Source organism: Aethalodelphis obliquidens, unplaced genomic scaffold, assembly GCF_003676395.1.
Source record: "Aethalodelphis obliquidens isolate GAN/ISIS:26980383/991018 unplaced genomic scaffold, ASM367639v1 scaffold111, whole genome shotgun sequence".
Lineage (NCBI taxonomy): Eukaryota > Metazoa > Chordata > Mammalia > Artiodactyla > Delphinidae > Aethalodelphis > Aethalodelphis obliquidens.
The window spans coordinates 1,814,827-1,842,690 of record NW_020838055.1 but is presented as its reverse complement, the minus strand read 5'-3'; the positions used below and the strand labels follow the sequence as shown (position 1 = coordinate 1,842,690).

The 27,864-nt window shown below is 40.3% G+C and overlaps 1 protein-coding gene across 7 annotated transcripts in view; it reads left to right on the top strand.

Annotated features, from left to right (window-relative positions):
• The first annotated feature begins 7,574 nt into the window (after positions 1–7,574).
• Positions 7,575–27,864, top strand: part of SETD2 (SET domain containing 2, histone lysine methyltransferase) — a 113,442-nt gene continuing 93,152 nt past the window's right edge. For 3 of the 7 annotated variants that reach the window (XR_003430830.1, XR_003430828.1, XR_003430829.1), the window contains exon 1: positions 7,575–7,818. Coding sequence is in view for 4 of the 7 variants with exons in the window: in XM_027096975.1 (XP_026952776.1) it covers positions 7,748–7,818 (71 nt within the window). In the remaining 3 variants the exon portion in view is untranslated. The remainder of the gene's footprint in view (positions 7,819–27,864) is intronic. The other 4 variants (XM_027096973.1, XM_027096972.1, XM_027096975.1 and 1 more) reach the window with 3 other exon arrangements.

Genomic DNA, 27,864 nt, shown 5'->3' with positions numbered 1-27,864 from the left:
TAATTCTCAACAAATTTCAAATGATTGATGTTATATAGGCCACATTCTATGAGCACTATGCAATTAAGTTAGAAGAAATTACTAACTAGGGGGGGAAAACACTTCTGAAGTTTCAAAAGGAGACTTGTAAATAACTCCCTGGTTATTTAGTTCTAATAACATTGGTTATTTAGTTCTAATAACTAATTAGAACTAAAGATCAATGAAATAACTAACAAAATTGTATAATACAGCTAAAGTAATAACAAGGAAATTAAGAAATTTAAATGCTTATTTTACAGGGGGAAAAAAGACAAAATTAACAAATTATGTCAAACTTAAGAACTAAAGTAGAAGTAAAATAGTGAAGATGAAAATACAAAATTAATTAAAGAAATAAAAGATATACAGTGGAGAAGGTACACAAAGGCAAGAATTGGTTCTTCTAAAAGACTGTTGACCAATTTCTGGCAAATTGGGGAAAAAATATACAAATAATGAGAAGTGGGACAAAACTGTGGAAATTGCAGAGACTATAAAATTAACTGAAAAAATGAACAAGTTGATGCCAATAAATTTGAAAACTTTGTTCAACTTGGACAACTTTCTAAGATAATATAAATTAGCAAACTGAGTAATGAGAAATAGAAAACCTATTTGGTCCTAGAACCATTAAAAAATGAATTATTGGTCAATTTTCCTTCAAAAAATAAAGGCAGGGAGGAAAGGATAGATGGATGGATGAACATACAGACCCAGACAGGCAAGGATAGGATGAGAAATTAAAATTATAAGCTATTCTGATTCTTAAATAAAGATGCAATGATCCTGAACAAAACACTATTAAAGCAAATCCAGCAATTTGTTTACAAGGTAAAAATCATGACCAAGTTGAATTTGTTTCAGGAATGAAAGTTTGGGTTCAATATTGCAAGTTTATTTCATGTAATTCACCATATTAACAAATTATGATGGTGTGGTAGGCAGAATAATAGCTCCCCAAAGATGTCCACTCCCTATTCCCTGGAACCTGTGAATATATTACCTTAAGTGGCAGGGACTTCCACGTGATTAAATTACAGACCTTGTGGTGGGGAGATTATCCTGGATTACCTGGGCTCAATCTAATCACAAATCCTTAAAAATGGAAGAAGACAAAAAGAGTTGAACACAGAGACAAGGACAAGGATTTAACATGCCTGTTGTTAGCTTTGAAAATGGAAGAAAGAGGCCATAAGCCAAGGAATGTGGCAGCCTCTACAAGATGGGAATGACCCTTACTCAATTTATAGCCAGTAAGAAAGTGGGACTATGGTCCTACAACTTAAGGAACTGAATTCTGCCAACAATCCAGAGGAGCAGGAAACAGATTTTCCTGTTGTTCTGCGCAGTCTTCTCATTGTCGTGGCTTCTCTTGTTGCAGTGCACGGGCTTTAGGCACTTGGGCTTCAGTAGTTGTGACTTGTGGGCTCTAGAGTGCAGGCTCAGCAGTTGTGGCACATGGGCTTAGCTGGTCCGTGGCATGTGGGATCTTCCCAGGCCAGGACTCAAACCCGCATCCCATGCATTGGCAGGCGGATTCTTAACCCCTGCGCCACCAGGGAAGCCCTAGCCTGACATCTTTTTCTATCCATTTACATCTTTCTGTGTTTTGTTTTTGGTTTTGTTTCACTATTTCTTTCTTTTTTCTACATATCTTGCTTTTTAAAAAAAATTTTTCTCCCTCCATTAATTTGGAAATGATACACTCTTTTAGTAGTTACCCAAGACATTTTAACTTGTACACTTAAAAGAGTAAAGCTTAAAGTTAATCAGTACGTTTACCCTCTTCCCAAACAGTACAAGGACCTTGGAAAACTTCATATCCAATCATCACCCCACCCATCCCACTTCCAAATTATGACTTTGTTATCCAGGATATTAGTTCTATCTTGCTTTACTTTATTAACCACACAAATTATGTATTATTATTACTTTCTATGGTAAATATTTTTTAGTTTTAACCACTTATTTACCAATTTCTTTGCTCATGATTCTTTCTTATATCAGGGATTATGTTCTATTAGTGACAAACTCCAGATTTTCTGCCTGAAGATGTCTTGAATCGGATAACCAAGTTCAAATCCTGGCTTTACCACTTCTTAGTCATGTGACTTAACCTTTGGGATTTTTGGTTTATTTTGTAAAGCAGAGATAATCTTGAGCAGTTTGATCCTCTGCTGGAAGGCAAGAAGCTCAGGAGATGAGTTCTCTGAAAGGGTGCCAAGATTCAGAATAAAACAGGACAAAAACAAACAGACACTATAATCATTTCCCTGAGTGCTTGATAATCTTGTAGGGAAGACAAGATTAACACATATTGCAAAAAAAATTACCTAATAACAATATTTCTATATACTTGAGGGCTAAAGTATGTGGTTCTTTTTTTTTAAATTAATTTATTTAATTTATTAGTTTTATTTATTTATTTATTTAGGCTGTGTTGGGTCTTTGGTGCTGTGCACGGGCTTTCTCTAGTTGCGGCGAGCGGGGGCTACTCTTCTTGCAGTGTACAGGCAAGACTCATTGCAGTGGCTTCTCTTGTTGTAAAGCATGGGCTCTAGGCACACGGACTTCAGTAGTTGTGGCTCGCAGGGTCAAGAGTTGTGGCTCACAGGCTCTAGAGCACAGGCGCACGGGCTTAGTTGCTCCATGGCATGGGGGATCTTCCCGAAGCAGGGATCGAACCCGTGTCCCCTGCATTGGCAGGTGGATTCTTAACCACTGTGCCACCAGGGAAGTCCCTGTGGTTCTTTTATGTCAGCACTTTCAAGCCCAGTGATATGGTTGGCTTGTAGGAACTTATGAAGGAGACTTATAGAAGCCTGCTAACTGTACAACAATCTAGTCCCAACAGAAAAATTCAAAGTGAACATTTTAAGAGCTTCTAAAAGAAAAAAAAAAGTAAAAAAAGTAGCAAAGTAATAAAACAAACTTAAAGAGTTGGGAAGATAGACTTATGTAATGGAAGTCAGTTAACAAAGCAGTATGGAACAGAAAAGACAACTACAGAGTATAATACTATATATATAGGAAGGTTCTTGGCTTGATACAAATAATATATGTAATAGGGCTCAATGTAGGTCTTGTATTGTTTTCTATATTCTTAACTTGTGTTGAAATGTGTTAATTAAACATGAATAAAAATCAACTGTAATTACACCTCCCCAAGGAAGGTATTCCAGAGCCAAAGAGTGTGAAAGATTTGTGTAGAACAGTTAAAATAACCATTATTTTAAATGATGCTGTCTTTTTTTGGTATACTGATTAAATCTAAAATAACTTTCAATTCTGTTGAGTCTCATGTAGCTACATAAATTTATAAGGTATCTAATTTTTTACCGTATGGCTATTAGTTTACATGTGCTAGGTACTTTCTCAGACATTATCCCATTTCATGGTCCCCAAATGCTGAGATGTTGGTTATATATATTTCTGTCCTACAGAAGAGTAAATACACATTTAAACCACTTGATCCAAGTCTTTCATTTGTAGAGTAACATACTTTATATTTTGAAAACCACCTTTCTCATTATATTTTTAATTAATGGAAAAGAATTAGTTTCAGTTACAACAGAATGACATATTGATCTATTAAAACTAAGCAGTAAATCAGCATTAAAAAACTGTATATAACAGCTTATAGACACCCAAATCACGTTTCTATTCTAATGCTAGGATGTACCTGTTTGTAATCATGACATAATGGTTAATGTGTAACTACAGTAACAGCCAATTTTGGTTTCCTAGAGACCAAATAAACAAAAACACATTTTTGGAATATGTAACACAATTCCTCTATTCAAAAAACACTGGACTAGAAAAAAACAAACTGATGACAGGATCATTAACATCAGGGAATAGATTCAAGATAATATTTAAATAATCAAGGAAATTAATTAGGTGTCTCACAAACTGTTATGATCTTCATAAACCTTGTACTGGCAAGCTTCAACTTTCAAACATTTGATCTTGATATAACCCAGCCTTCTGTATATCATTCATGTATACTCCTAAACTGCCTCTCTGATATTAAATTCAACCTTTTATACGTGGGCAGACCATTATTAACCATAGGCTATGGCCATTAAGAATGGGCCTAATCTGCCAACGTGAGGGTGTTTGTGGGAGCACATGGGTAGAGATACGGTTTCCCACATTGCCCTGCTCACACTGTCCTGCTCATGCTGCCCACATTGACTTTGTTGCCACTGTCAACCCTGTCCCCTCTTGGCAAAGCCAGGAACTTTGGGGCGTTGTAGGACTGAAGGCCTGGGGCTTGCATGCCCTTCCCACGTTGGCATTTCTTGAGAAATACAGTCTTCTGACAATCCTTAGGTCAGCAAAGGATTTGGTGAGGGAAGAATGGGACAGGAAGAGGCAAGGGTAAGTAGGTAGGGGCAGCTTCCCCACTCAGCCCCGGCTGTAGGTTCGAGGGGTAACAACTTTTCTCTCTCTCTCTCCTAAAGCCTTAGCCAGGTTCCCATTTGAAGCCAGCAGAGCTCTGACTTGGGCACAGTGAAAAGAGGCACCACCCAGCGGTACCTCAGACTACCTCCGTGTCTTGATTTTATTGCTTCTGTGTTTTATCAGTCCTAAGAACTGTCTTGTCAACATATGACCTGAAAAATTTTGTTTACACATAGTAGTTTTGAAGAATGTGCTCAAGCAATCAACTGGTGCTCTCTCTTCCACCTCAATTATATTTTTTCTTTTCCCATCCAGGTACCAGGAGCATGACTGTGGGCAATATCTGATGTTTGGCCTTCCATTTCCCCTAAGGCAAGAGATGCCCTAGTCAACTTTGTTTCAGGGTCACTACTGGCTATGTTTGGGTCCCCCTGAGATGGGGGTGCTCTGGGCCTACAGCAGTAGTAATGGCAGGAGCAATTATGAAAATTTCTATGGTTTTAGCACTGTAAGAATAGAATGCCTTTTATAATATGTTTTACTTTAAGGCTTTTGACATTTTTCCTTCAAACATATTTGTAAAAGGTTTTATGTAAGAAAGTAGGAGATAGTCAATTATAGGCTAAAGACCAAATTATCCCACAGCTTTGATCAAGAGGCCAGGCCCAAGTATGTGTTCCAAGGATGCCTTCTCTCTGAATTTAAAATACGTGTACAGAGAACTCCTAGTACAGAGATAGATGAGGCCATTAAATAGTACTCAATCTTCCAACAATCTTGCCTGTAAAAACTCGGTTTATTTATTTATGTTTGGGGCTTAGTATTTCCCACTGAATCTCATAGTTTGGCATGCTTATTGCATTGGGTTCTAACCAGACTAATGCTATCTTAAGACCAGGTATTATCAAGACCAGCTGCACCTCCTGCAAGAGAACTATTTACTTTGTTATTTAGGAAACAGGAAACTTGTAACTGACTGCTTTTTTCTCATTCACCTCAGTTTAGGTCCTTATCACCTCATACTTAAATTATTTTAGCCACCTCCACCTATAATTAAGTAGCCCTTTCCTGTCTGTCCAATGTCAAGTGGCTCCCAAAGGCCTATGTGGCATCTAAGGCACAGGGCTCCAATCTATTCTTTCAAAGCCTAAAACATAACACTTACTCAATGAGAGGTATTGTGCAAGCATGTTTTATACAATTTAGTTCGATAATCACAACACTCTGTGCAGTGGATAATACCTCTATTTTACAGATGAGGCACTGGAAGCATGAAAAGTAACCATGCCTAATGTCACAAAGTTAGAAAGTGGTGGGTTGGTATACAATGCCTCATAGCTCTTAACCACTGTACTATAATGTCTGAGTGAGTGCTTGTTATTTACTGAAGGTTTAAAGCTTTACAAATATTATCTCATTGGATCCTTACAACAGTGAGGTCCTGTCCACATTAATATTCTCATCTTACAATGAGAAAAAGCAGATAAATTAGGTAATATTCATAGTTTGTAAAGAAGTGGCCATGGGAGACTTGAACCAAGGGAGTGAGACAGGCTCTGGACCTGCATGACATGCCTAAAAACCAACAAAAAAGCCAAAATAATCCCCAAGTGAGAAACAATGATGATAAAGCACTAACAGACAGTGACAACATACATATATGTGTGTTTACACACACACACACACACACACACACGATATAAAAAAGAGTTAGTAAAGGATGTCTAGTCTCTTATACTGGCGGTTGCTAAAACGGAATACCATAGACTGGGTGGCTATAAACTACAGAAATTTATTTCTCACAGTTTTGGAGGCTGAAAGTTGGAGATCAGGGTGCCAGAACGGCTGAGTTCTGGTGAGGACCTTCTTCTGGGTTGCACACTGTTTTCTCCTTGTATCCTCAGGGCAGACAAGGAGAGAACTCAATGGACTTTTATAAGGGCACTAATCCCATTATTCATGCAGGCTCCACTCTCATGACCTAATCACCTCGCAAACGTCCCACCTTCTAATACTATTATCTTGGGGGACAGAATTTCACATATAAATTTGTGGGATGGAGTACACATTCAGTCCATAACACACACCTCCATCCAATTGTTTGCTGGTAAAATCCGATTCAAAATTACATTGGAAATTTTTAAAAAACTACAAAAATATCTGATCTTATGAACCTCCCTAAGAGTTTAGCTAATGGCTTTATGTATTCTTGTTTCTCCTTCCAAAAATAACAGACTCACAACCCTTTCAAGTTATCCTACTTCATCTTACCATGTCATTTTTGCAGGAAAGTGATTAATAACCTTTTCTTAAAAGACATTTCCTCCAAGGCCTTTAAGAACCACCCAGAAGACGGGACCCGCAGCTCCCAGATGCTGGGATGGGGCAGAATACGTACAGCTCCAGGTGGAGGTGTGGGTGGTGGAACGCAGCCCGGCGACAGGCGGACGGGGCCCAGCCGACCCAGCGGGGGCGGGAGGTAGGAAGGGGCGTCCCCAGAGATCGGCTTTAGGGCGAATCCCCAGGCTAACTCCGCTTCCGTACTTGCTGAGGGGACGAGATGAAGAGGCAACAGGGAGAAAAAGCGAGGAAAAATAAAGGAGAGAGGGGCGAGAGGCACGGGAGAAGCGGCGACCGCCTTACCTCAGAGCCCGCAGGCCCGGGGGAGGGGCCCTCGGCGCCGCTGCGGACTCCAGCGCTCCGGGAGGGCAGGTCTTCGAGAGCAGCGGAGCAGGCAGGCTAGAGTCCCGGCGGGCTCGGCCTGTTTCCCCGTCGTCGCCGGCAAACAACCCCGGGGCGCGCCGGGTCACGCCTCAGCGCTCCGCCGCCACAGCGGGCCCGAGGGAGGGTTCGCGGCGCAGCGGCTCTCGGCCGGGGCGGGCCAACGGCGCTCAGGCCTGGGGCTTATTGTTCCAGGAAGTCGCTGGCGAAGTCGGGCCGGGTCCGCGGGCTGCGCACAGCCCCTCCCGCTCCTCCCGCTCCTCCCGCTCTTCCCGCTCCGGCCTGAGGACAACCGGCAGCTGCCGGCGCGCCGACTGGCGGCGGACTCGCGGCGGGTGCGTGTCTCTTTAAGGGGCCGGGCCTGTGCTGCAGAGGGGAGGGCGGGGTTAGCGTCGCTCCCGGTGTGAGTGTGTGGGGGAGAGAGCGGCGGGCGGGCGCCGGAGGGAGGGAGCGAGCGAGCGAGCAAGCGACGCGGGCCGCCCCTGCCGCCGCCGCCGCCGCCGCTGCCGCGGTCGGACTAGCGGCCTTCTCCCCTCCCCTCCCTCCCGTCGCCCTGCCGCGGGGAGGGGGCTCGCGTCGCCGTCTCCAGCCGCTCCCGATGAAGCAGCTGCCGCCGCAGCCGCCTCCGAAGATGGGGGATTTCTACGACCCCGAGCACCCGACCCCTGAGTAAGTATCAGCTCAGCGGCTTCCCGCTGCCCTCGGCCGCCTCAGCGCAAGCCGAGGGCGGCGCGTCCTGACGGGTTGTGGCGCGGAGAGTAACGGGCCTGCGGTGGACTCGCGCAGGCGGCGTGGGGAGCAGGCCCGCGCCGCCGCCACCGGCCCCTTGTCCGGGCCGCCGCGGGCCGGAGGTTGGGCCCGGCGTTGGCGCCGCTACTCGCGTCGCAGCGGCGGTTGGGCCGGGCCGGTGGGGGAGGGGCGGCGCGGCCTCTGCCGCCACCGCCGCGTCTGGACCGACCCGGCCGGCCCAAGGCTCGGCGGTCTCCTCCGGCTCCTCGCGGCCTGCGCGGACCGCGCTACAGACGAAGGGGCCAAGTCGGAGGAGCAGCCGGTGCCAGACTCGGCGAGAGGGCACCGGCGAGGGTAGGCCGCGAATCCCCGGGCTCGGGTGAAAGCCTGGCCCGTCGCCTGGCCTACCGGCGACGGCGGCTCCGACCGGAAGGGCCTAGCGTGCGTCTCTCGGCCCAAGGCGGCCGAGGGCCCCGCGCTGCAGTCTCGGTTTTGATTTTTTTTTCCCCTGGAACGCGATCCTGGCCTGGTAGTGCTTCCGGCTTCATATTCTGCACCTTTGGCATTTCGGTTTTGTAATGGTGGTGAGGTTTGAGTGGCCCCAATGTTGAGGTGACACCGGGTTGGTTTTTCCGCCCGAAGGTGAAAGCATCCGCAGGGGCATGCGTTCTCTATTAGATTATGAGATTTGCACACTTTCGGACACTCTACTTCCTTGGTAGCAGCAATCTCTTACCCTGAACGGATGACTTTCTACTCCTTTTGAAGACTTTGGTAAAAAGCAAGAATCGTTTGAGGATTCTCTAAACAGACAGTGCTTTAGAAAACCGAAATATCGTTTTGCCCAACAGTGTTTTCAGCCTAGGACATTTTTACATTTCTGTTGTGGACTGTGTCTGCTACTGTATCTGATATCTCAAGAGAGCTTCCATTCCAGAGCCTGGATTCACTTCTTTTTCTGCATCCTCACAAGACTATTGTTTTAAAAAGCTATCCTTAAACTCCATTTGCTGGTGTTGGTTGAAGTCTAGACCTACGAATATGACTCATTTCAAACTTAACAGTTGATAGGGATTTCAAATGAAATTCACTTTTATGACCAGAATGATTCCAAGAGATATGTTCTTTTGACACATTTTACCTTAGTTTTGGTGTGGCTCTTTATAGGCTTTTAGTTTGAGACTTGGAAAACCTCAAAAAAAAAATTCTGTATCATGATCCAATAAATGCTTATTGAGCACTTGTCCTGTCTAAAACAACATGCTAGCTCCTGAATGGGCTAAGTGGCTGCTTTCAGTTCCTTTTACCAGGTTGTATGGTGAAGTCCAGAAGCTTTAAGTATCACATTCTTACACTTCTTGGGGGAAAACATAATTTTTCATACTACATGGGAAAATGGACTCAGAAGTGCATCTCTGATAGATGTGAATGTGGCGAGGAATCAAGAATGTTTTATTTTTTATATAAGGTCTTGGAGTTTTTATTTTCACTGCTCTTTGGCAGTGGAGATTTCTAATTTCTAGCAGAGACTAAGTGCTAAAATACATGTGTGTATGTGTGTATTAACCTACTTGGAGTATGTAAAGAATTATAAAATGTTTTATTTCATAATACTCTAAGAATTGGAAGGGGTCTTGATAGGAGCCATCCTGAACGATATCCCCTGTTTGACAGTTGCCGGAATTGAAGTCTAGATAAGTGAAGTGACAGCAAATCCTATGAGGTAGTATGTATAAACTAGTTAGGGTTTGTAATATTGGAGAGAGAAAAGCGGTATAGTGGAGGGTTAAAGAACTTGGATTTCAGAGTCAGGCAGACCTGTGTTTGAACACTCGTTGAACCTTGAACAAGTGATTTGATCTCTCCAAGTTTGAGTTTTCTAATCTTTGAAATAGGTGTCATAATGGAAGCAACCTCATAGGGCTTTTGGGAGAATCAAATGAGAATAACATATGGAAAGCAGTTGGCCCAGAGCATGGCACGGGTAAGTGCTTCTAGCTGGGGTCATCAAGGAACACTTAAGAGGATTTTAAGTCAAGCATGAAAAGATTAGGTGGGCTGGAGAGGTGGTGCCATGGCTGCGGGGGAGGAATGACCAAGTGACCTTTTTAGACTTCAGATAGTTTGAAATGCTTCTTAGACACATGAAGAAATGAAGCATGAAACTTAAACTCAGTTTGATTGAAGGAACAGTTGGAACCTGATGTTCTGTGTTTGCCTTCTACCAAGTATTTAATCAGACACAGCTGTAAGACCTGGCTTTTCCTGTGGCATACAGGATTGTGTTTCAGGTGAGAGTGGCTGTAATCACGTGAGTATCTGTGTGTTAGGTGTCTGCTGTTGGGCAGGCCCTAGGCCAGGTGTTGAGGGCACTACAAATTAGATCCAGTCAGAGTCTTCAAGGAATTCTTCTAATGAGAGACACAGGCAAGTACTTTACAATGATAGAAGTGCTGTTTCTAAAATATATGCATGTTTACTTTGTGCCAAACATAGGCATACTAGAGGTGAGTGGTGTACGAAACAATTTTGCTTGTGTGGGCACCCCTCCTAGTGCGGGGTGAAAAACAATAAATAATAATGGAATGTTCAAAGATAAGTGCTTTGGAAAATGGAGCACGGTAAGGGGGATTCAGAATTTCTGGGGTAGATGTTGAAATTTAAAATGAGGTGAACTGGGTGAGCCTTCTTGAGAGTGATATTTAGGCAAAGACTTAAAAGGGAGAAAGTTAGCCTCGTTAACATTTGGGGAAAAAGCTTTCCAAGTAGAGGGAATAGTTTGTTCCAAGGTGCTGAGGCCGACCTGGTGAGTTCTGCTCAGTATGGCTAGAATGGAATGAACAAAAAAGTAATAGTACATTATGTTGGGGTGGGGTACAGATTTCACAGGGCTTGGTAGAGGCTTTATAAGGACTTTGCCTGGAGTTTTCAACCAAGGAATGACATGATCTGCTTTCAGCTTCTGAAGGATCTCTCAGTTTGTAGGGGGGAACAACAGTAGAGGCAGGGAGACTTACAATTTTAAGAAAGTTAGAAATCTGGGAGGGAGATGCTGGTGACTTGTATCAAGGTGGTAACAGGAGATAGAAATGGTTGAATTCTGGATATATTTTGAAGATCAAACCAGTACGATTTGTTGATAGATCAGATGTGGCATGTAAGAGAGGAGTCAAGGATGATTCCAAGAGTTTTGGTCTGAGCAGTGAGAAAGATGGGGTTGCCGTCAACTAAGATAGGGATGACCGTGAGAAGAACAGGTTTGGGGAATAGATTAGGAGTTCAGTTTTAGACGTGGTAAGTTTGAGATGCCTGTTATACATACTGGTTGAATTGATATCCAAGTCTGGAATTTAGGGGAAGGGTCTGGATGAGAGATAAAACTTTGTAGTCATCAACTTAAGTAGTATTCAGAGCCACAGGACTGGATGAGATCACCGAGAGATCCAGTGTAGAAAGAGAGAAGGACCCAGGATTGGTCCTTTTTTAAACTGCAGTGTTAAGAGGATTAACATAGTGGGCAGTGTTAACATGGATGGCATCCATAAACTTAGGGGGGAAATTACCTCTTCACTAACCTCTAACTAGAAGTTGGCATTCCTTTTAATTATTAATGTAAACAGCAAACTACAGTACTATTAACAGTACCTGTGATTTTACTACTAGTACAAATCACAGATATTATATTGTGATTATTGTAGATATCTCAAAATATTATTTATGTTCATCATTACATAGAAATTACAGTAAATAGGAGATTCACCAGTAGATTGTTGAGAAGCATATATATACTACTGTATCATACATTTGAGTTTTTTGTCCCCAAGGTAATTGGTCACCTTTGTTTATTTCATATATTTAAAAATACTAAGCTGAGAAGGAATTTGCAGGCTTCATCAGTCTGCAGAATGGTCCAAGGCACAAAAAATGTTAAACCCTTGAGCTCTGGATCCTAATTCCTGGTTTAGAATCTCACCTCTTTTACTTAATAGCATTATGAACCTGGGCAAATTTTGTAATGACTCTGTGCCTTAGTGTCCTTATATGTAAAGTCAGGATCATAACAGTGTTTTCTACAAAGGGTTTTATGAGGATTTAAGAATTAAGACAGTGTTAACTTTTATTATTAGTATTGGATGGAAAGATGCAGCTAGAAAGAACAGTACTTTACAAGGCACCATGATATGAAAAGCATGGTGAATTTGGCAAAAATAAAGTTTATTAACTGGGAAAAAATACTTCAGCATGTCAAATAAAATATAAAGCAGTGAGCATAGTCGTGTTCTCATAAAATTCTCATAATTATGTAAGTTACAATGGGGATAGAGATGCCATAGGAAGCCAACTGAAAGAATAACGTGGTCACCAGATTCCACATATGGTCTGGACCTTTAGTAGCTTTGCAGGCAGTACATAATTCAGTTTTTGTTATTTTATAAGAGAGAAATAGCTTTGTAGTGATTGAGGTATGTTCTACAGGCCAGGGTACAGTCTTTGGTAGGTAAATGGGAGGCCAAAATATTACTTGGAGGCTTTCCTGGTGATCACAGAAAGCCTGGTGGAACTATCCTAGTACTTAGGATAGAGTATACCTCTCCAGAATTCATGTCCCTCTTTGCTCTTGCCTTATCTAGATTTCAGGCCCACCATTCTTCTACTGACACACTATGTCTTTAGAAAGGTATCAAGCAACTGTTGATACAGTTGTGTTTTCCTAAGAAATGTTCAAACTGCCAAGACATATCTATCAATCATACTTTTCTAGTGTTAGTGGGACTTTTGTGTTTCAAATCTTCTCTGCCACTTTTCACTGTAGTGATTAATTTATTTAATCTATTCCCCTTTAGATTGAAATGCATTATGATTTACTCTAACAGATATTTATAATTATTTTTCTTAACCCTGATATTTAGTGTTGTTCTATGAGCATTGTCAGTTTTTTCAGAGAAGCTATAATAGTCATATGCTAGAATCAAAAGTTGACTAGCTTCATCATTTCTGTTAATTTTTCCAGGATACTATAGAGCATCTTATTTTGTAATGCATTAAGGGCCATTATTGTAAGACCCTGAGAGACGTTTCATATTAGAAACAAACATTTACACCTAGCGTAACTGAAAGTCAGGTTTAGAATTCTTCCTTTCCCTTTCTGAGAGAGATCCACTCTCTAGAGGGAAGGAATCTTTTATTTTGAAAAAAAAACCAAACTTGCAGGGAAATTTTAAGAATAGTGTAGTGAACTCCCATATTTTCACCTAGATTGACCAGTAGTTGAAATTTCACCACGTTTGCTTTATCTTTCTATATAAAAACATATAAACCTGTGTTTGTTTATTTTTGGCTGAACCATTTGAGAATAAGGTGTAGGCTCCATCACCCTTCACCGCTGAATAGTTCATAGTATTACCTAAGAATAAGCATTCTCTTAGATAACCAACGTGCAGTGATTAAATTCAGGCAATTTAACATTTATAATATTACACCTGATATATGTTCATATTTAAAGTGTGCCTGTTATCCCAATAGTGTCCTCTTTTTTCAGTCTGGGATTACACATTGGATTTAATTGTCATGTCTCTTAGTCTTCTTTATTCTGAGGATAGAGCTTTAAATTCAAGGTTTGAAGGCACTTTACTACTATTATCTCTTTGTACTAACCATCAATGTGATATTTTGAAAACAATAACAATGTCTGGTAATAGTTTTGAAATGGCTTCTTTTTTAATTTTTATTTATTTATTTTTTTGGCCACGCCGAGCGGCATGCTGGATCTTAGTTCCCTTACCAGGGTTCGAACCTGTGCCCCTTGCATGGAAGCGCAGAGTCTTAACCACTGGACCACGAGGGAAGCCCTGAAATGGTTTCTTTTTTTAATTACCAAAACAATAAATGCTTATTGCGAAAGGGTAAGATAATACAGATGTTTATAGAGGAAAAAGTAAAAATCCACCTTTAGCATCTCTTTCTGGCTCCATCTCTTCAAATCCCACATTCAAGAGGTAACCACTACTGACAATTTAGTGTATACCTTTCCAGACCTTTTGTTTTTGTCTACTACACATATTGTATCATCTACATACTTGCGTTTACGTATAAGATGTGCTTATCTTTTTTTAACAGGGAATATTCTATACTGTGGATGTCCTATGTTAAGTTGCTTTGTTTTCTTACCATGTTAAGGAGTTTAAAAGGGCCTTAGGATATGTGCTGTGTGGAAAGTGTCTCCTCCCAAGTATATCTGGTAGTTTATGATGGTGTTTTGCGATTCTCTTTAGAGTTTGATTCCTATATTTCTCTCTTTTCTTTTTTAAAATTTTATTTTTTTGTCCATGCTTATTTCTGTTTGTCCTGTCTGGTGCTGATGTATTAAATAGCTTTTATTCCTGCCCTTTGATTAGTTGGTTGCTTATTTTAAAAACTCAAGGTATTTAAGTATAGTCTCTTGAAAATGGTTGATTTGAAGCTAGCCAACAAACTAGCCAACTGAAAATTCAATAGGTTTGGTTTTTTTTCATAATGGGAATTATATTTGGAAGTGTACTTTCATGGATTCAAATGAGAGGCAATTTTTGTCATTCTTGGTTACCATACACTAATCAGGTGTTGTATTTGAATCCCTTAGCTTTAGAATTAATGTATAATGTCCTTTATGTTTAATTTGGTAGTTTTTTTTTTAATCAAGCTCGATGGTTGCTTCAATATCTTTTCCAGCTGAGCAAATACTTTGGTCATTTAGATGGAGGTTTAAAGTTGGTGTGAATTCCTAAAGATGCTTTTTATTTTAGAATGCCTTTTCTGCCGATGCTAACGTCTCACAAGTGAAAATATCCTTAAAATGGTGCGGGTATTGATAGGAATTTGATCGTGCTGGCAGGCTGCTACCAGGTCTGCTTATTGGGAGCACTGCTGTGAGCTTGTAAAAACCTGGAGCAAGTGGTGGTTTCTGACTGTAGCTCTTCCTGCTGCCCACTTCCTGCCAAGTGCAGTGACTCTCTTTGGGGAGGGCTGTATAGTAATCACCAATATTTGCTTCATGATTAGCTCTTTGGAGACTCATGGACTAACTTGTATTTTGAGTCTTTTGTGTGATATTTTGCTTCTTGGTGGATAGTTGTTAATTACATATGCTCTACTTTAGTAGGCAGAAGGTGCCATGTTTAAGATTTCTATGAATTTTGTATGAATGTAAATTAGAGCTAACATTTTTCATAAATTGTATCGATGGATGCAAAAACCTTTTTTTGGAAGTCCATTTTTCTGAACCTGAGCACGCAGACTTTCTAAAATTGCCTGGTTAAATATATAACTCTTCCATTAATTTCTCAATTCTAGTATCTATATCAACTCTAAAACATAAGCTACACATTTTATGGTACTGCTTCTGTGCTGAAAATTTAGTTAAGGATTATCTATAGTAAACAGTTGAATTTTGTTGAGGTACAACAAAACATTTTGTTAGAAATATGTGAAAATGTACTACTAAAGTTTTCCTCAAGGTCACCATCATAGGTATCTTATTTAAGCTTAAGTTTACTGTATCCATTAAAAAATTTAAAAATCTGTTATGGGTGTATTATTATTTAGGAAACCAATTGTATAAATTATGAGAAATATGGAGTTTTCTTGGCAGATTAACAGCAGTTTGACGAATTAATGTTAATAACTACATAGTAACAAATTGAAACAGTGGTAGTTGAGTATAAAACAAGTATTTCCCCAGTTATAGAATGCTCACGTGTGTTATAGAGAGACAGTGAGACTACCAAAAAATACTTGGTGCTCACCTTTCTTTGACTCCTTTTCTTTATTACTAGAGAAGATACTGATAGTGTCAGAGGATATGAAATTGGAGCAGGAGTTGGAACCAATGATAGGACATTTTTTTCAGTTGTACATATGCTAGCTGCAAAATTTGTTACCTGTGTGCTTTTGTGAAATGTACTCATTGCTTAAGTATTTTCATTATTATTTTTTTCCATATGAGTATTTTAAAAGATGTATTTGTATACATGTGTATTTTTATAATTCTCCAACTTTTAAGATGCTTTGGGTGGTTACTAATACACAGCATCAAGAAAGACTAACATTTCATTGGAGCCTGTCTGTCTTAGCATTCATCCGTTCTCTTGCATGATCTAGACTTGTTGGTTCTGTTGCTAGGACCTAAGGGATTTTGTAGTTCTATGTACCAGAAAATCCAAGGACCATGATGAATATGTTTTAGAGACTTATTCTTTTAAATGGAGGAATCCCAGTGACTAGCAGCTGGGAACATAGTAGTATGTGCTTAGTATTGATAAATGTTTGAGTTGACCTGATTCTTCATAACTATCATTATTCTATTTTCCTCATAGAGTGAATAGCAGCATTAATAATAACTGACATTGAAAGACCGTTTTAAATAACTATTACATTAGGAGAGAGGAGGTCAGGGTACTGAGTGGTATGTGTTGAGCTGATGAGAGTGATTGGTGCTCAAGACACTTTTTAGTCTTCTGTTGATCCTGGTGGAGACAAACTAATGAAAATTAGAGATCTCATGGTGGTGGTCTGAGAGAGATTATGACAGCTGCCTTTGCTGGGACAGTGTAGTGTGCTTTGTTACATCCCCCGCGCCCCCGCCCCAGTCTTTTTAGTTGTTTTATACTTGGGTGTTTTCCGGAATGGATAACCTATTTAAACTAGGCCTGTGTGCTTTTACTCTTGTTTGTCTTTTATTCAAATCCTTCAGCTCAACAGTTTCATTTATCTCTTTATGAATATTAGGGGCCAAAAGGAAGTGAGGAAGCTACAAATGCAGTGGTAAATCAAGGGGTGTTTTTGGATATACCATAAAGCTGTGACATTGAAAAATGGTAGAAAATGTGGTACTCTAAAAATTGAGGCTTTTGTTGCTCTGTAGGATAGTTGATGCTTTTTTTTTTTTTAGTGTAATTGCTTAGCTCTATAATTTTCTTTTTAAAAAATTTTTTATTGAAGTATAGTTGATTTACAATGTTGTGCCCATCTCTGCTGTACAGCAAAGTGACTCAGTTATACACATATAGATGTTCTCTTTTTTATATTGTTTTCCATTATGGTTTATCCCAGGAGATTGGATATAGTTCCCTGTGCCTAGGACCTTGTTATTTATCCATTCTAAATGTAATAGTTTGCATCTAACAACCCCAAACTCCCAGTCCACCCCTCTCCTTCCCCCACTTCACCTTGGCAACCACAAATCTGATCTTTATGTCTGTGAGTCTGTTTCTGTTTTGTAGATAAGTTCATTTGTGCCATATTTTATTTTATTTATTTTATTTATTTTTTATTTTTTTGCGGTACGCGGGCCTCTCACTGTTGTGGCCTCTCCTGTTGCGGAGCACAGGCTCCGGACGTGCAGGCCCAGCGGCCATGGCTCATGGGCCCAGCCGCTCCGCGGCATGTGGGATCCTCCCGGACTGGGGCACAAACCTGTGTCCCCTGCATCGGCAGGTAGACTCTCAACCACTGCGCCACCAGGGAAGCCCTGTGCCATATTTTAGATTCCATATATAAGTGATATTATATGGTATTTGCCTTTCTCTTTCTGACTTACTTCACTTAGTATGATAGTCTCTAGGTCCATCCATGTTGTTACGAATGGCATTAGTTCATTCTTTTTTATGGCTGAGTAGTATTCCATTGTACATATGTATCATATCTTCTTTATTCATTTCTCTGTCAATGGACATTTAGGTGGTTTCTGTGTCTTGGCCACTGTGAATAGTGCTGCTATGAACATAGGGGTGCATGTATCTTTTTGAATTATAGTTTTGTCTGGATATATGCCAAGGATTGGGATTGCTGGATCATATGGCAACTCTATTTTTAGCTTTTTGAGGAACCTCCATACTGTTTTCCACAGTGGCTGCACCAATTAACATTCCCACCAACAGTGTAGGAGGGTTCCCTTTTCTCCACACCCTCTCCAGCATTTGTTGTTTGTAGACTTTTTAAGTTTTATTTATTTAATTAATTAATTTTTTGCTGCGTTGGGTCTTCCTTGCTGTGTGTGGGCTTTCTTTAGTTGGCAGCGGGCAGGGGCTACTCTTTATTGTGGTGCGCGGGCTTCTCATTGCGGTGGCTTCTCTTGTTGCAGAGCACAGGCTCTAGGTGCACGGCTCCAGAGCGCAGGCTCAGTAGTTGTAGCACATGGGCTTAGTTGCTCCGCAGCATGTGGGATCTTCCTGGAACAGGGCTCCAACCTGTGTCCCCTCCATTAGCAGTCATATTCTTAACCACTGTACCACCAGGGAAGCCCTTACTTGTGGACTTTTTAATGATGGCCATTCTGACCGGTGTGAGGTGGTACTTCATTGTAGTTTTAATTTGCATTTCTCTAATAATTAGCAGTGTTGAGCATCTTTTCATGTGGCTATTGGCCATGAGTATGTCTTCTTTGGAGAAAAGTCTAGTTAGGTCTTCTGCCCATTTTTTGATTGGGTTTTTGATTGTTATTGAGTTGTATGACCTGTTTGTATAATTTGGAAATTAAGCCCTTTTCCATCACATCATTTGCAAATATTTTCTCCCAGTCTGTAGGTTGTCTTTTTGTTTATGGTTTCCTTTGCTGTACAAAAGCTTAAAAGTTTGATTAGGTCCCATTTGTTTACTTTTGCTTTTATTTCTATTGCCTTGGGACACTGACCTAAGAAAACATTGCTAGGATTTATGTCAGAATGTTTTGCTTACTTTTTCTTCTTGGAATTTTATGGTGTCATGTCTTATATTTAAGTCTTTACGCTCCATGGCTGTGATTTTAAAGGGCATGGGAGCTAGTGCCTTCATTTCACAGAATAAGGAAGGAAAAGAAGACCCAAAGAAGTTCACACTATGCTCCCTAGCTAGTTTAATGGTATACCACAACTTGAGCAAAGGTCTCTTCATTTACCAATTTGTCAAAGACTATCTTTTTAACGGTATTAAGAAATAATATTTGGAATAGCTGCCATTCATAATCAGCTGGATTTCTGTATTCTGAGTTTTCCTAGAGGTCTTCTGGATTAGTTTTGAGGTGCTTATAATAGTTCAATTTGGAAGGTGCAGGTTGGTTGAGTTGGTTCTTTCGTCTGACTTTGCAGATATGTATTCTAGAGGATTAGAGGCCTGGACATCATTTCAGCAAAAGGTACACTGGATATGTGGATCATCCAGGTCTGCCCCTTTGGCCAAGTGCCTTTAGTCTGAAATCTGCATTGGAAATGAGCTTCTAGGAACTTTTAATCCCATATGAAACTCAAGCCTTGGTTTGTTGTCTTTCCATAAACTGAGGAAAACTATGAGAGGTACACATGTAGAGAACTTGCCTTTTTTTGAGAGGCGTAATGTTTGTTTTTATGCCTTTCACGTGTCATGCATACTACTGCACCGCTTCTTGTGCTTTTTTTTTTTTTGTCTTACCAGTGCATACTGTGTCCAGGTCTTGAGGTAGTCCTAGTTCAAGGGTGCTCTTAGGACTTTAACTCATAGGTTTTGGACAGATGGACACAGTTCATAAGTAGCAATAATGAACATATTTGTGGGAGCATAAGATGCCAAAGAGACGTTCCTCATTGCTGATACTAAGGAATCAAAGTAGTTGCGGATTAACAGGAGAGGCTATACAGTCATGGTTACTTTGAAATAAGAAACTTGAGTGTAACTTGCTAATGTCTGTAGATGTTTTTTCTACTTGAAGAATTGTTTGGGAAATGGGGACCATTATTACTTTAACTTAAGTTCTTCTCAGTTGAACATCATTAAGACCCTAATTCAATTAATCTCTGATTTAGAAATTTACATTATTCAAGGTTAATTTTAAAACCAGTGCTTATTTTATGGTGCTGTAGAGGTAGAAAGAAGGTACACAAGTTTGGCAAATATTTAAATTGAACCTGGATCATACTTTGAAATTTCCCTGTTAGTAAATTTTCTTATCTTTAGTCTTCATTAAAAGAAAGATTGAGGAGGGTAAGTAACATTGTTTTGTCTGTTTCATTAATGTTTCAGGTTAGTTACATTATAGTTTAAACCTAGGTTTACTAGAGTAATTTTTTTTCTTTTTTTTTTTTTAGTCCATCAGTGAACATAATACTTTGATTTTGGAAGAGGCACAATGTAGAACGGGGTTGGCAAACAGGCCACTGGGCCAAATCCAGCCTGCCTGCATGTTTTCTTACAGCCTGTGAACTAAGAATGATTTTATATTTTTAGATGGTTAAAAAAAACAAAAGAATAATATTTTGTGACGTGTTAGAAATTTCAACTCATATCATTTTATGTCCATAAATAAAGTGTTATTGGAACACAGCTATGCTCGCTCATTCACAGCAGTCTGTGGCCCCTCCCGCCAGTCCTCCCTCCATCCCTCCCTCTCTCCCTCCCTTCCTTCCTTCCTCTCTTTCTCTCTCTTTCTTGTCTTTATTGAATTTGTTACAATATTGCTTCTGTTTTATGTTTTGGGTTTTGGCCAGGGAGGCATGTGGGATCTTAGCTCCCCAACCAGGGATCAAACCCGCACCCTCTGCATTGGAAGGCGAAGTCTTAACCACTGGACCACCAGTGAAGTCCCTGTCTATGACTGTTTTCACAAAAAAACGTTAGGAGTTGAGTAGTTGTGACAGAGACTGCAGGGCCTGCAAAGCCTAAAATACTTACTTTCTGTCTCTTTATAAAAAATTTGCATACACTTGCTCCAGAGCACTAATGAACAATCATATATTGAGTGTCTCATTTTCAAGACTGCTTATGTACAGTTTTTAAATGTGTTACGTTTTCCAGAAAGCATGACCCATCCCAGTTTCATGCTTTTATTTTATTATTTATTTATTTTTAAAAATTTACTTGTTTAGGGGCCTCCCTGGTGGCGCAGTGATTGAGAGTCCGCCTGCCGATGCAGGGGACATGGGTTCGTGTCCCGGTCCGGGAAGATCCCACATGCCACGGAGCGGCTGGGCTTGTGAGCCATGGCCACTGAGCCTGCGCGTCCAGAGCCTGTGCTCCGCAACGGGAGGGACCACAACAGTGAGAGGCCCGCGTACCGCAAAAAAAAAAAACAAAAAAACTTTGTTTATTCATTTATTTTTGGCTGCATTGGGTCTTTGTTGCTGCACGCGGGAGCTCTCTAGTTGCAGCGAGCAGGGGCTACTCTTTATTGTGATGCGTGGGCTTCTCATTGCTGTGGCTTCTCTTGTTGCGGAACACGGGCTCTAGGCATGCGGGCTTCAGTAGTTGTGGCACATGGGCTCAGTAGTTGTGGCTCATGGGCTCTAGAGCTCAGGCTCAGTAGTTGTGGCGCCCGGGCTTCGTTGCTCCGCGGCATGTGGGATCTTCCTGGACCAGGGCTCAAACCCCTGTTCCCTGCATTGGCAGGCAGATTCTTAACCACTGTGCCACCAGGGAAGTCCCCAGTTTCATGCTTTTAGAGTGGCTTGGTAAGAAGCCCCAACTTGGCATTAGAGTGGTGATATCACAGGTTGGAATAATTGTATTTTATGTTTCTCTCTTTTTTTTTTTTTTTTTTTGCGATACGCGGGCCTCTCACTGTTGTGGCCTCTCCCGTTGCGGAGCACAGGCTCCGGATGCGCAGGCCCAGCGGCCATGGCTCACGGGCCCAGCCACTCCACGGCATGTAGGATCTTCCCGGACCGGGGCACGAACCCATGTCCCCTGCATCAGCAGGCGGACTCTCAACCACTGCGCCACCAGGGAAGCCTCTGTTTCTCTTTTATAATAAGCTTTCAAGGAAAGAGTTTTAAAATTTCATATTCTTCTCATACTAGTCAGGAGAACAGAATTTAACGTGAGGAATTGGTTAAAAGCGTTTTTGGAGAACTAAGAAAATGAAAAGGGGACACTGAGGTAACAGAAAGGCAGAAGTAGCTACTTGCCCTAGGGCTGGGAGAAAAAAGGGAAGAGGGTGTGGTTACCAGAACCCAGAAGCTTGGAGTAGGGCCCCTCTTGGAGCTGAAATTTCCAAAGGAGGGGTATTGGACAACTGGTTCTTGTGTGTGAGGAATTGCAGTCAGGTTGGTCTGGGATTTTGGAAAAAAGGTAGAAACTGGAATCAGTGCCAGGATGAAATGCATTAATGGGTCCATACACATAGAAACTGTGACCAATAATAAGGAGCATATATATTCCTTCTTATTCTTCCAGCCTTTGATTCTTCCTCTAGCACATGCTATTACTATCAAAGGAGAAATGTAGTTTATAGGGTCCTAATCATACTTTAACAAACTAGAGTGTGGAAAGTGTGGGCTAGAAGCTGGAAGAAATGTCTTAATAAATGGCATGTGGTCTAAACATATTGAAAATTTCTCAAAGCCCCAGGTAAAAAATGATTGTAGTGTATTTTCAGGAATCTGGGAAGGAAAAAAGAAATCCAAAAGAAGATTTTTGGATGAGCACTGTGAAGCTTCTGGGAACCTTTTTGTTTGGTTTTGTTTTTTAAAGTCATAAGGTCTGTTGAATCCCCACACATTGCACTCTTCTGGAGGCATTGTTTTAAAGTGAAAGCCTGGCTTTCTGTTTTCCTTGGTCTGTTGGGTACGATAGGAGTGAAAGGAGTGAAGAATAGAACTTTATTAGCAGTTAAACCCTAACATACAGAAAGTGGACACTTTCTGTATATGCTTCAACTTAGCATTGTCTGCTACCACAAAGTAGAAAAATAAATACTTACTTTCTCATTGCAGTGGCTTCTCTTGTTTTGGAGCACGGGCTCTAGGCACTCAATTATCAATTACTTAGAAAGTAAGGGGTTCCAAATAGAATAAAGACAATTCATGCATGTTCTGGTTTAGTTAGTGTTTCTCAAACTGTCTGTGGTGAAAGACCAGGTTTTTTTTTTAAGTAATTAATTTTATTTATTTATTTTTGGCTGCGTTGGGTCTTCATTGCTGTGTGCGGGCTTTCTCTAGTTGTGGTGAGCGGGGGCTATCTTCGTTGCCGTGCGCGGGCTTCTCATTGCAGTGGCTTTTCTTGTTGCGGAGCGTGGGCTCTAGGTACGTCGGCTTCCGTAGTTGTGGCTGGCGGGCTCTGGAGCGCAGGCTCAGTAGTTGTGGCACATGGGCTTAGTTGCTCCGCAGCATCTGGGATCTTCCCGGACCAGGGCCCGAACCCATGTACCCTGCATTGGCAGGCGGATTCCTAACCACTGCACCACCAGGGAAGCCCCATGTTTATTTTCTAGTAGTGAAGACTGTTGTTAGAGAATATTTCAAATACGTAATTCAGATAGCTCACAGTTCTTATTTGTTGAGCACTATGTGGCAGGTGCTGTATGGAGGGTTTCACTTTTTATTTTTTTAACTGAAGTGTAGTTGATTTACAGTATTGTGTTAGTTTCAGGTGTACAGCATAGTGATTTGGTTTTTTTGCAGATTATATTCCATTGTAGGTTATATTACAAGATACTGGGTATAATTCCCTGTGCTCTCCAGTCAATCCCTGTTGCTTATCTATTTTATGTATAGTAGTTTGTATCTGTTAATCCTTTACTCATTTGTCCCCTCCCCACCTTGGTAACCATAAATCTGTTTTCTGTGTCTGAGTCTCTTTCTGTTTTCTATAAAGATCCATTTGTATTATTTTTTAGATTGTACATATGATATCATATAGTATTTGTCTTTGTGTTATTTATTTCAGTAAGCATATTCTTTAGGTCCATCCACATTGCTACAAGTGGCAATATTTCATTCTTTTTTATGGCTGAGTAATACTCCACTCACTGTACGTATATATCCCATTGTCTTAAGCCAGTCTTCTGTTGATGGCACTTGGGTTGCTTCCGTGTCTTAGCTATTGTAAATAGTGCTGGTATGAACATTGGTGTATATGTATCTTTTTGAATTAGAGTTTTCATTTTTTCCGGATATATGCCCAGGAGTGGAATTGCTGGATCATACTGTAGTTCTATTTTTAGTTTTTTAAGGAACCTCCATACTGTTTTCCATAGTGGCTGCACAAAGTTACTTTCCCACCAACAGTGTATAAGGGTTCCCTTTACATCCTCTCTAGCATTATTTGTAGACTTTTTGATGATGGGCATTCAGCCCCGTTTGAAGTGATACCTTATTGTGCTTTTGATTTGCATTTCTCTAATAATTAGCAATGTTGAGCATCTTTTCATGTACCTGTTAGCCATCTGTATGTCTTTTTTTGGGGAAAATGTCTGTATTTAGGTCTTCTGCCCATATTTTGATTGGGTTCTTCCTGATACTGAGTTGTATAAGCTGTTTGTATGTTTTGAATATTAGCCCCTTGTCCGTTGCATTGTTTGCAGATATCTTCTGTACAGAGGATTTTAAATAGATATTCTCTGCTCATCATCTTTGAAGTAATTACAGTACTACTATCTCAGTTTTATAGATAATCTGTTTGGCCACCATTTCTCTTAGCATCTTAGGTTAAAAAGTATTGTAGTTGGTTTTCAAATCCAGTTTGACTGACTTTTCAAGCTTTTGCTCTTATATATTACTCTGTTATGCCTCCTCATCAGGTGTTTTGAAAACATATAATGGGGGAGAAAAGGAATTGGATGGAGCATGCCTTCTGGACAGAAGGCCCTAGAACAGAAAACTTTGGCTGAACCGTGTACTGGTTAGTGTTTACATAGTGTCAGCTTTGATTTTCAGTGCTGTCATCGGTGTAGATGGTAGGCATGAAAACCAGCTGCCTAGTTCAACTTCTGGGTATGGTATTAGTTACTGTTGTTAATTCTAAGTCATAGTCCTGTCATAGTCCTTTTATCATTTTATTTTACCCTTTGTTGTTTCTCTGTGAGGTGTGCATCTACCTTGTCAACTTGCAGCATTTCTTTGTCATAGAGCATAGGATTTGACCTCTTACAGTGAGTTGTTTATGTCACTTACTGCCCCTCTGTGATGGCGGGAATATTTTAGAGTGGCTAGGGACTTGACGGCTAGGGCTGTAGATGAGCTACATTTTCTAAATTGTAATATAGTATAACTTGACATTTGAGAAACAAAACAAAAAACCCATGGTATAGAAGTTCTGATATAATTCTATTTTATGGAATAGCTAGCTTTATTGTCATTATACATTATTATTATAATATAGTATTTATCTGGAATTTGGTATCTGGAAGTGGAAATTCCATCCAGACTTCTCATTTGCAAAATGATGTACAAAATACTCTATTGTTCTTAGGTTTACCTTGAGAACTCAAAAGATAATTTTCACACGAAATGAAAATTTAGCACAGTGGTGCCTTATCCAGAGAGATTGGCAGATGGGTGGAAAATGGATTCAAATATTCAGAATATTAATATTCTCCTTCCCAAACACAGAACAGTTTTATATTTACCATTGCTGAGTTTTTTGTTTTTAAAGTCTCTCACCTTGAGTCTTTTCAAATAAAATGACTCTAAAGTAGGGACTTCCCTGGTGGTCCAGTGGCTAAGGTTCCACGCTCCCAATGCAGGGGGCCCAGGTTCGATCCCTGGTCAGGGAACTAGGTCCCACCTGCCGCATCTAAGAGTTCACATGCTGCAACTACAGATCCCACATGCCGCAACTAGGACCTGGAGCAGCCAAATAAATAAATAAATATATATTTTTTAATGACTGTAAAGTAGAACTATGTATTGATGTTATTTGGCAAAAGTTAATTTATGGAAAATACTTCCTATCATAGCATAATGTTTACTGTGGTTACACATTTACGATATTTTGTGGGGGGTTATTGTTGGGGAGTTAAATTCTTACAACCATAGAGATAAGTGCTAAATCAGATGGGTAAATCCTGGTGATTACTTTTGCTTGGGTCAGGGGATAATGCTTAGCTACAACCTGGTAAATGGGCCCTGACTGTGGGTAAGTGGGTGATTGGATACTAAAAGTAATACATGTCTTTTGCCAGCATACGTCTCTGCTTGCTGCATGTGCGCACATGGTCTCCTGTTGTTTACTTGTTTGGAGATTTGTTATCCTCTTTCATATTGCAATTAAACATTAAAAATTTTTTATTATGGAAAATTTCAAACATTCATACAAGAGAGAATGGTATAATGAATACCCCTTGCCCCTGCCCAGTGTACTCATCCAGCTTCAACAGTTATTAACGTTTTGCCATTCTGGTTTCATCTGTCCCCTACTGTTTTGTTGTTGTTACTGGAATATTTTAAAGCATGCCAGATATTCTCTCATTTCATACTTTAATATATAGAAATAAGAGAGGCTTTAAAAATAACCACAATGCCGTTATCATATCTAGTGCAATAGGCAGGAAATATTTAATGTTATTTAGTACATCATCCCTGTTCATTCTTTTAAAAAAATAGTTATGTAATTTTTTTAAAGAATTTTAAAAAATATTTATTTATTTAGCTGCATTAGGTCTTAGTTGTGGCACACGGCATCTTCGTTGCTGCATGCAGGATCTTTCATTGTGGCGCATGGGCTCCACAGAGCGCTGGCTCAGTAGTTGTGGTGCAAGGGCCCAGTTGCTTTGCGGCATGTGGGGTCCGAGTTCCCTGGCCAGGGATCGAACGTCCCTGCTTTGGAAGGTGGATTCTTAACCACTGGGCCACCAGGGAAGTCCCATTATGTGATTACTAGATCTCAAATCTCTCTTAATCTGTGATAGTCTCCTTATATGTTTGCTATATATTTTTTTGAGACTGGTAGTTACATCAGACCCCTCACCCCCACGACTGCCAGTAGTTTATCAGTTACCTATTGCATCATATGTGGGGGGCACATACCCTGTTGTCTTACTTTTAGTGATGTCAGAATTAATCAGTGGATTCTGGTCTAGTCACTCTGATCCATTCATTACAAAGTTCCTCATCAAACTTTAATCTACTGGGTTTTGCTGCCATTGATGATTGTTGCATTTATTAGCTAGAATTCTGCTATAAAGTACAGCTATTACTCACCATCTGTTTGATTGCCCTGAAACACAGACACATGATCATCAGGACTCTAGTTTGAACACTTCTGTTACTCTTTATTTCATGATACAGCCCCTTCTGTTGTTAGGCAGATACATTGACTATTATACCGAATCAAAATACATTTCTCTGAAACTTTTTACCCTTTTCTCCCAGTTTTGTGTAATAGCTAATAAATATTTGACTTAAAGAGCAAGGGCTCTGCAGTCAAACAGCCTGGATAATTGGCTCTGCCACTTTGCCAGCTATAACTGTAGGTTTCTTCATTTGTAAAAGTGGGAATACAAATACGTAGTATACCCTTCTTAGGTTTGAGGATCAGATGAGCTAGATGTATGTAAAGCATTTAACGAAGTACCTGAAAAATGGAAAATATTCTATTAGCTACTTGTAATGGTGATGGTGGTCTAATAATGGGGCTATAAGACAGTAGTATACATAATGTAATGAGGTTACTGAGAACTACCTTTAGCTCTTTCTGCTGTGATTTATTGACTAGTAGTAAAAATGAATTTCAGCATTTATGCATTCTGTGTTTTGAAGGTTATTTGGTAATGGATATCCCCTCTCCTACAATTTGCTAATGAGAAAAATAAAACAGATAATTTAAGAGATTTAACTCAAAGTAATGAATAAAAGTAGTGAAACTCATTTGTATGTAACAAGCCCTAAAATGTTCAAATTAGATCCCCATGCAGCCTAATTATGGGTTTTGGAGAACAAATTGCTTGAACAGGAGAACATAATTCACTTCATTCAAGTGTTCCTGCAAGCTGATTTGGAAGAAAAATTTAGAAACAGATTTCAGGTATATACAATTGTTAACATTCGGGATCATATTCTTGCCTTTCCTCACTGACTAGGAACTGTACAGCGAAACATTCGAGATCAGCTGTGTTTGTTTACAAAGTGATTTCTTGTTTAAAGAAAATAGCTTTACTTACTATCTATATAGACACTTGGCATTAAAGTTGCAACTGTTTGGCGGTATAAGAGTAGTTGATGAGTATGACTTGGGGGAGAGAAGTGCTGTTTTGACCTATATCAGAGATAGCTTTTTTTTTTTTTTTTT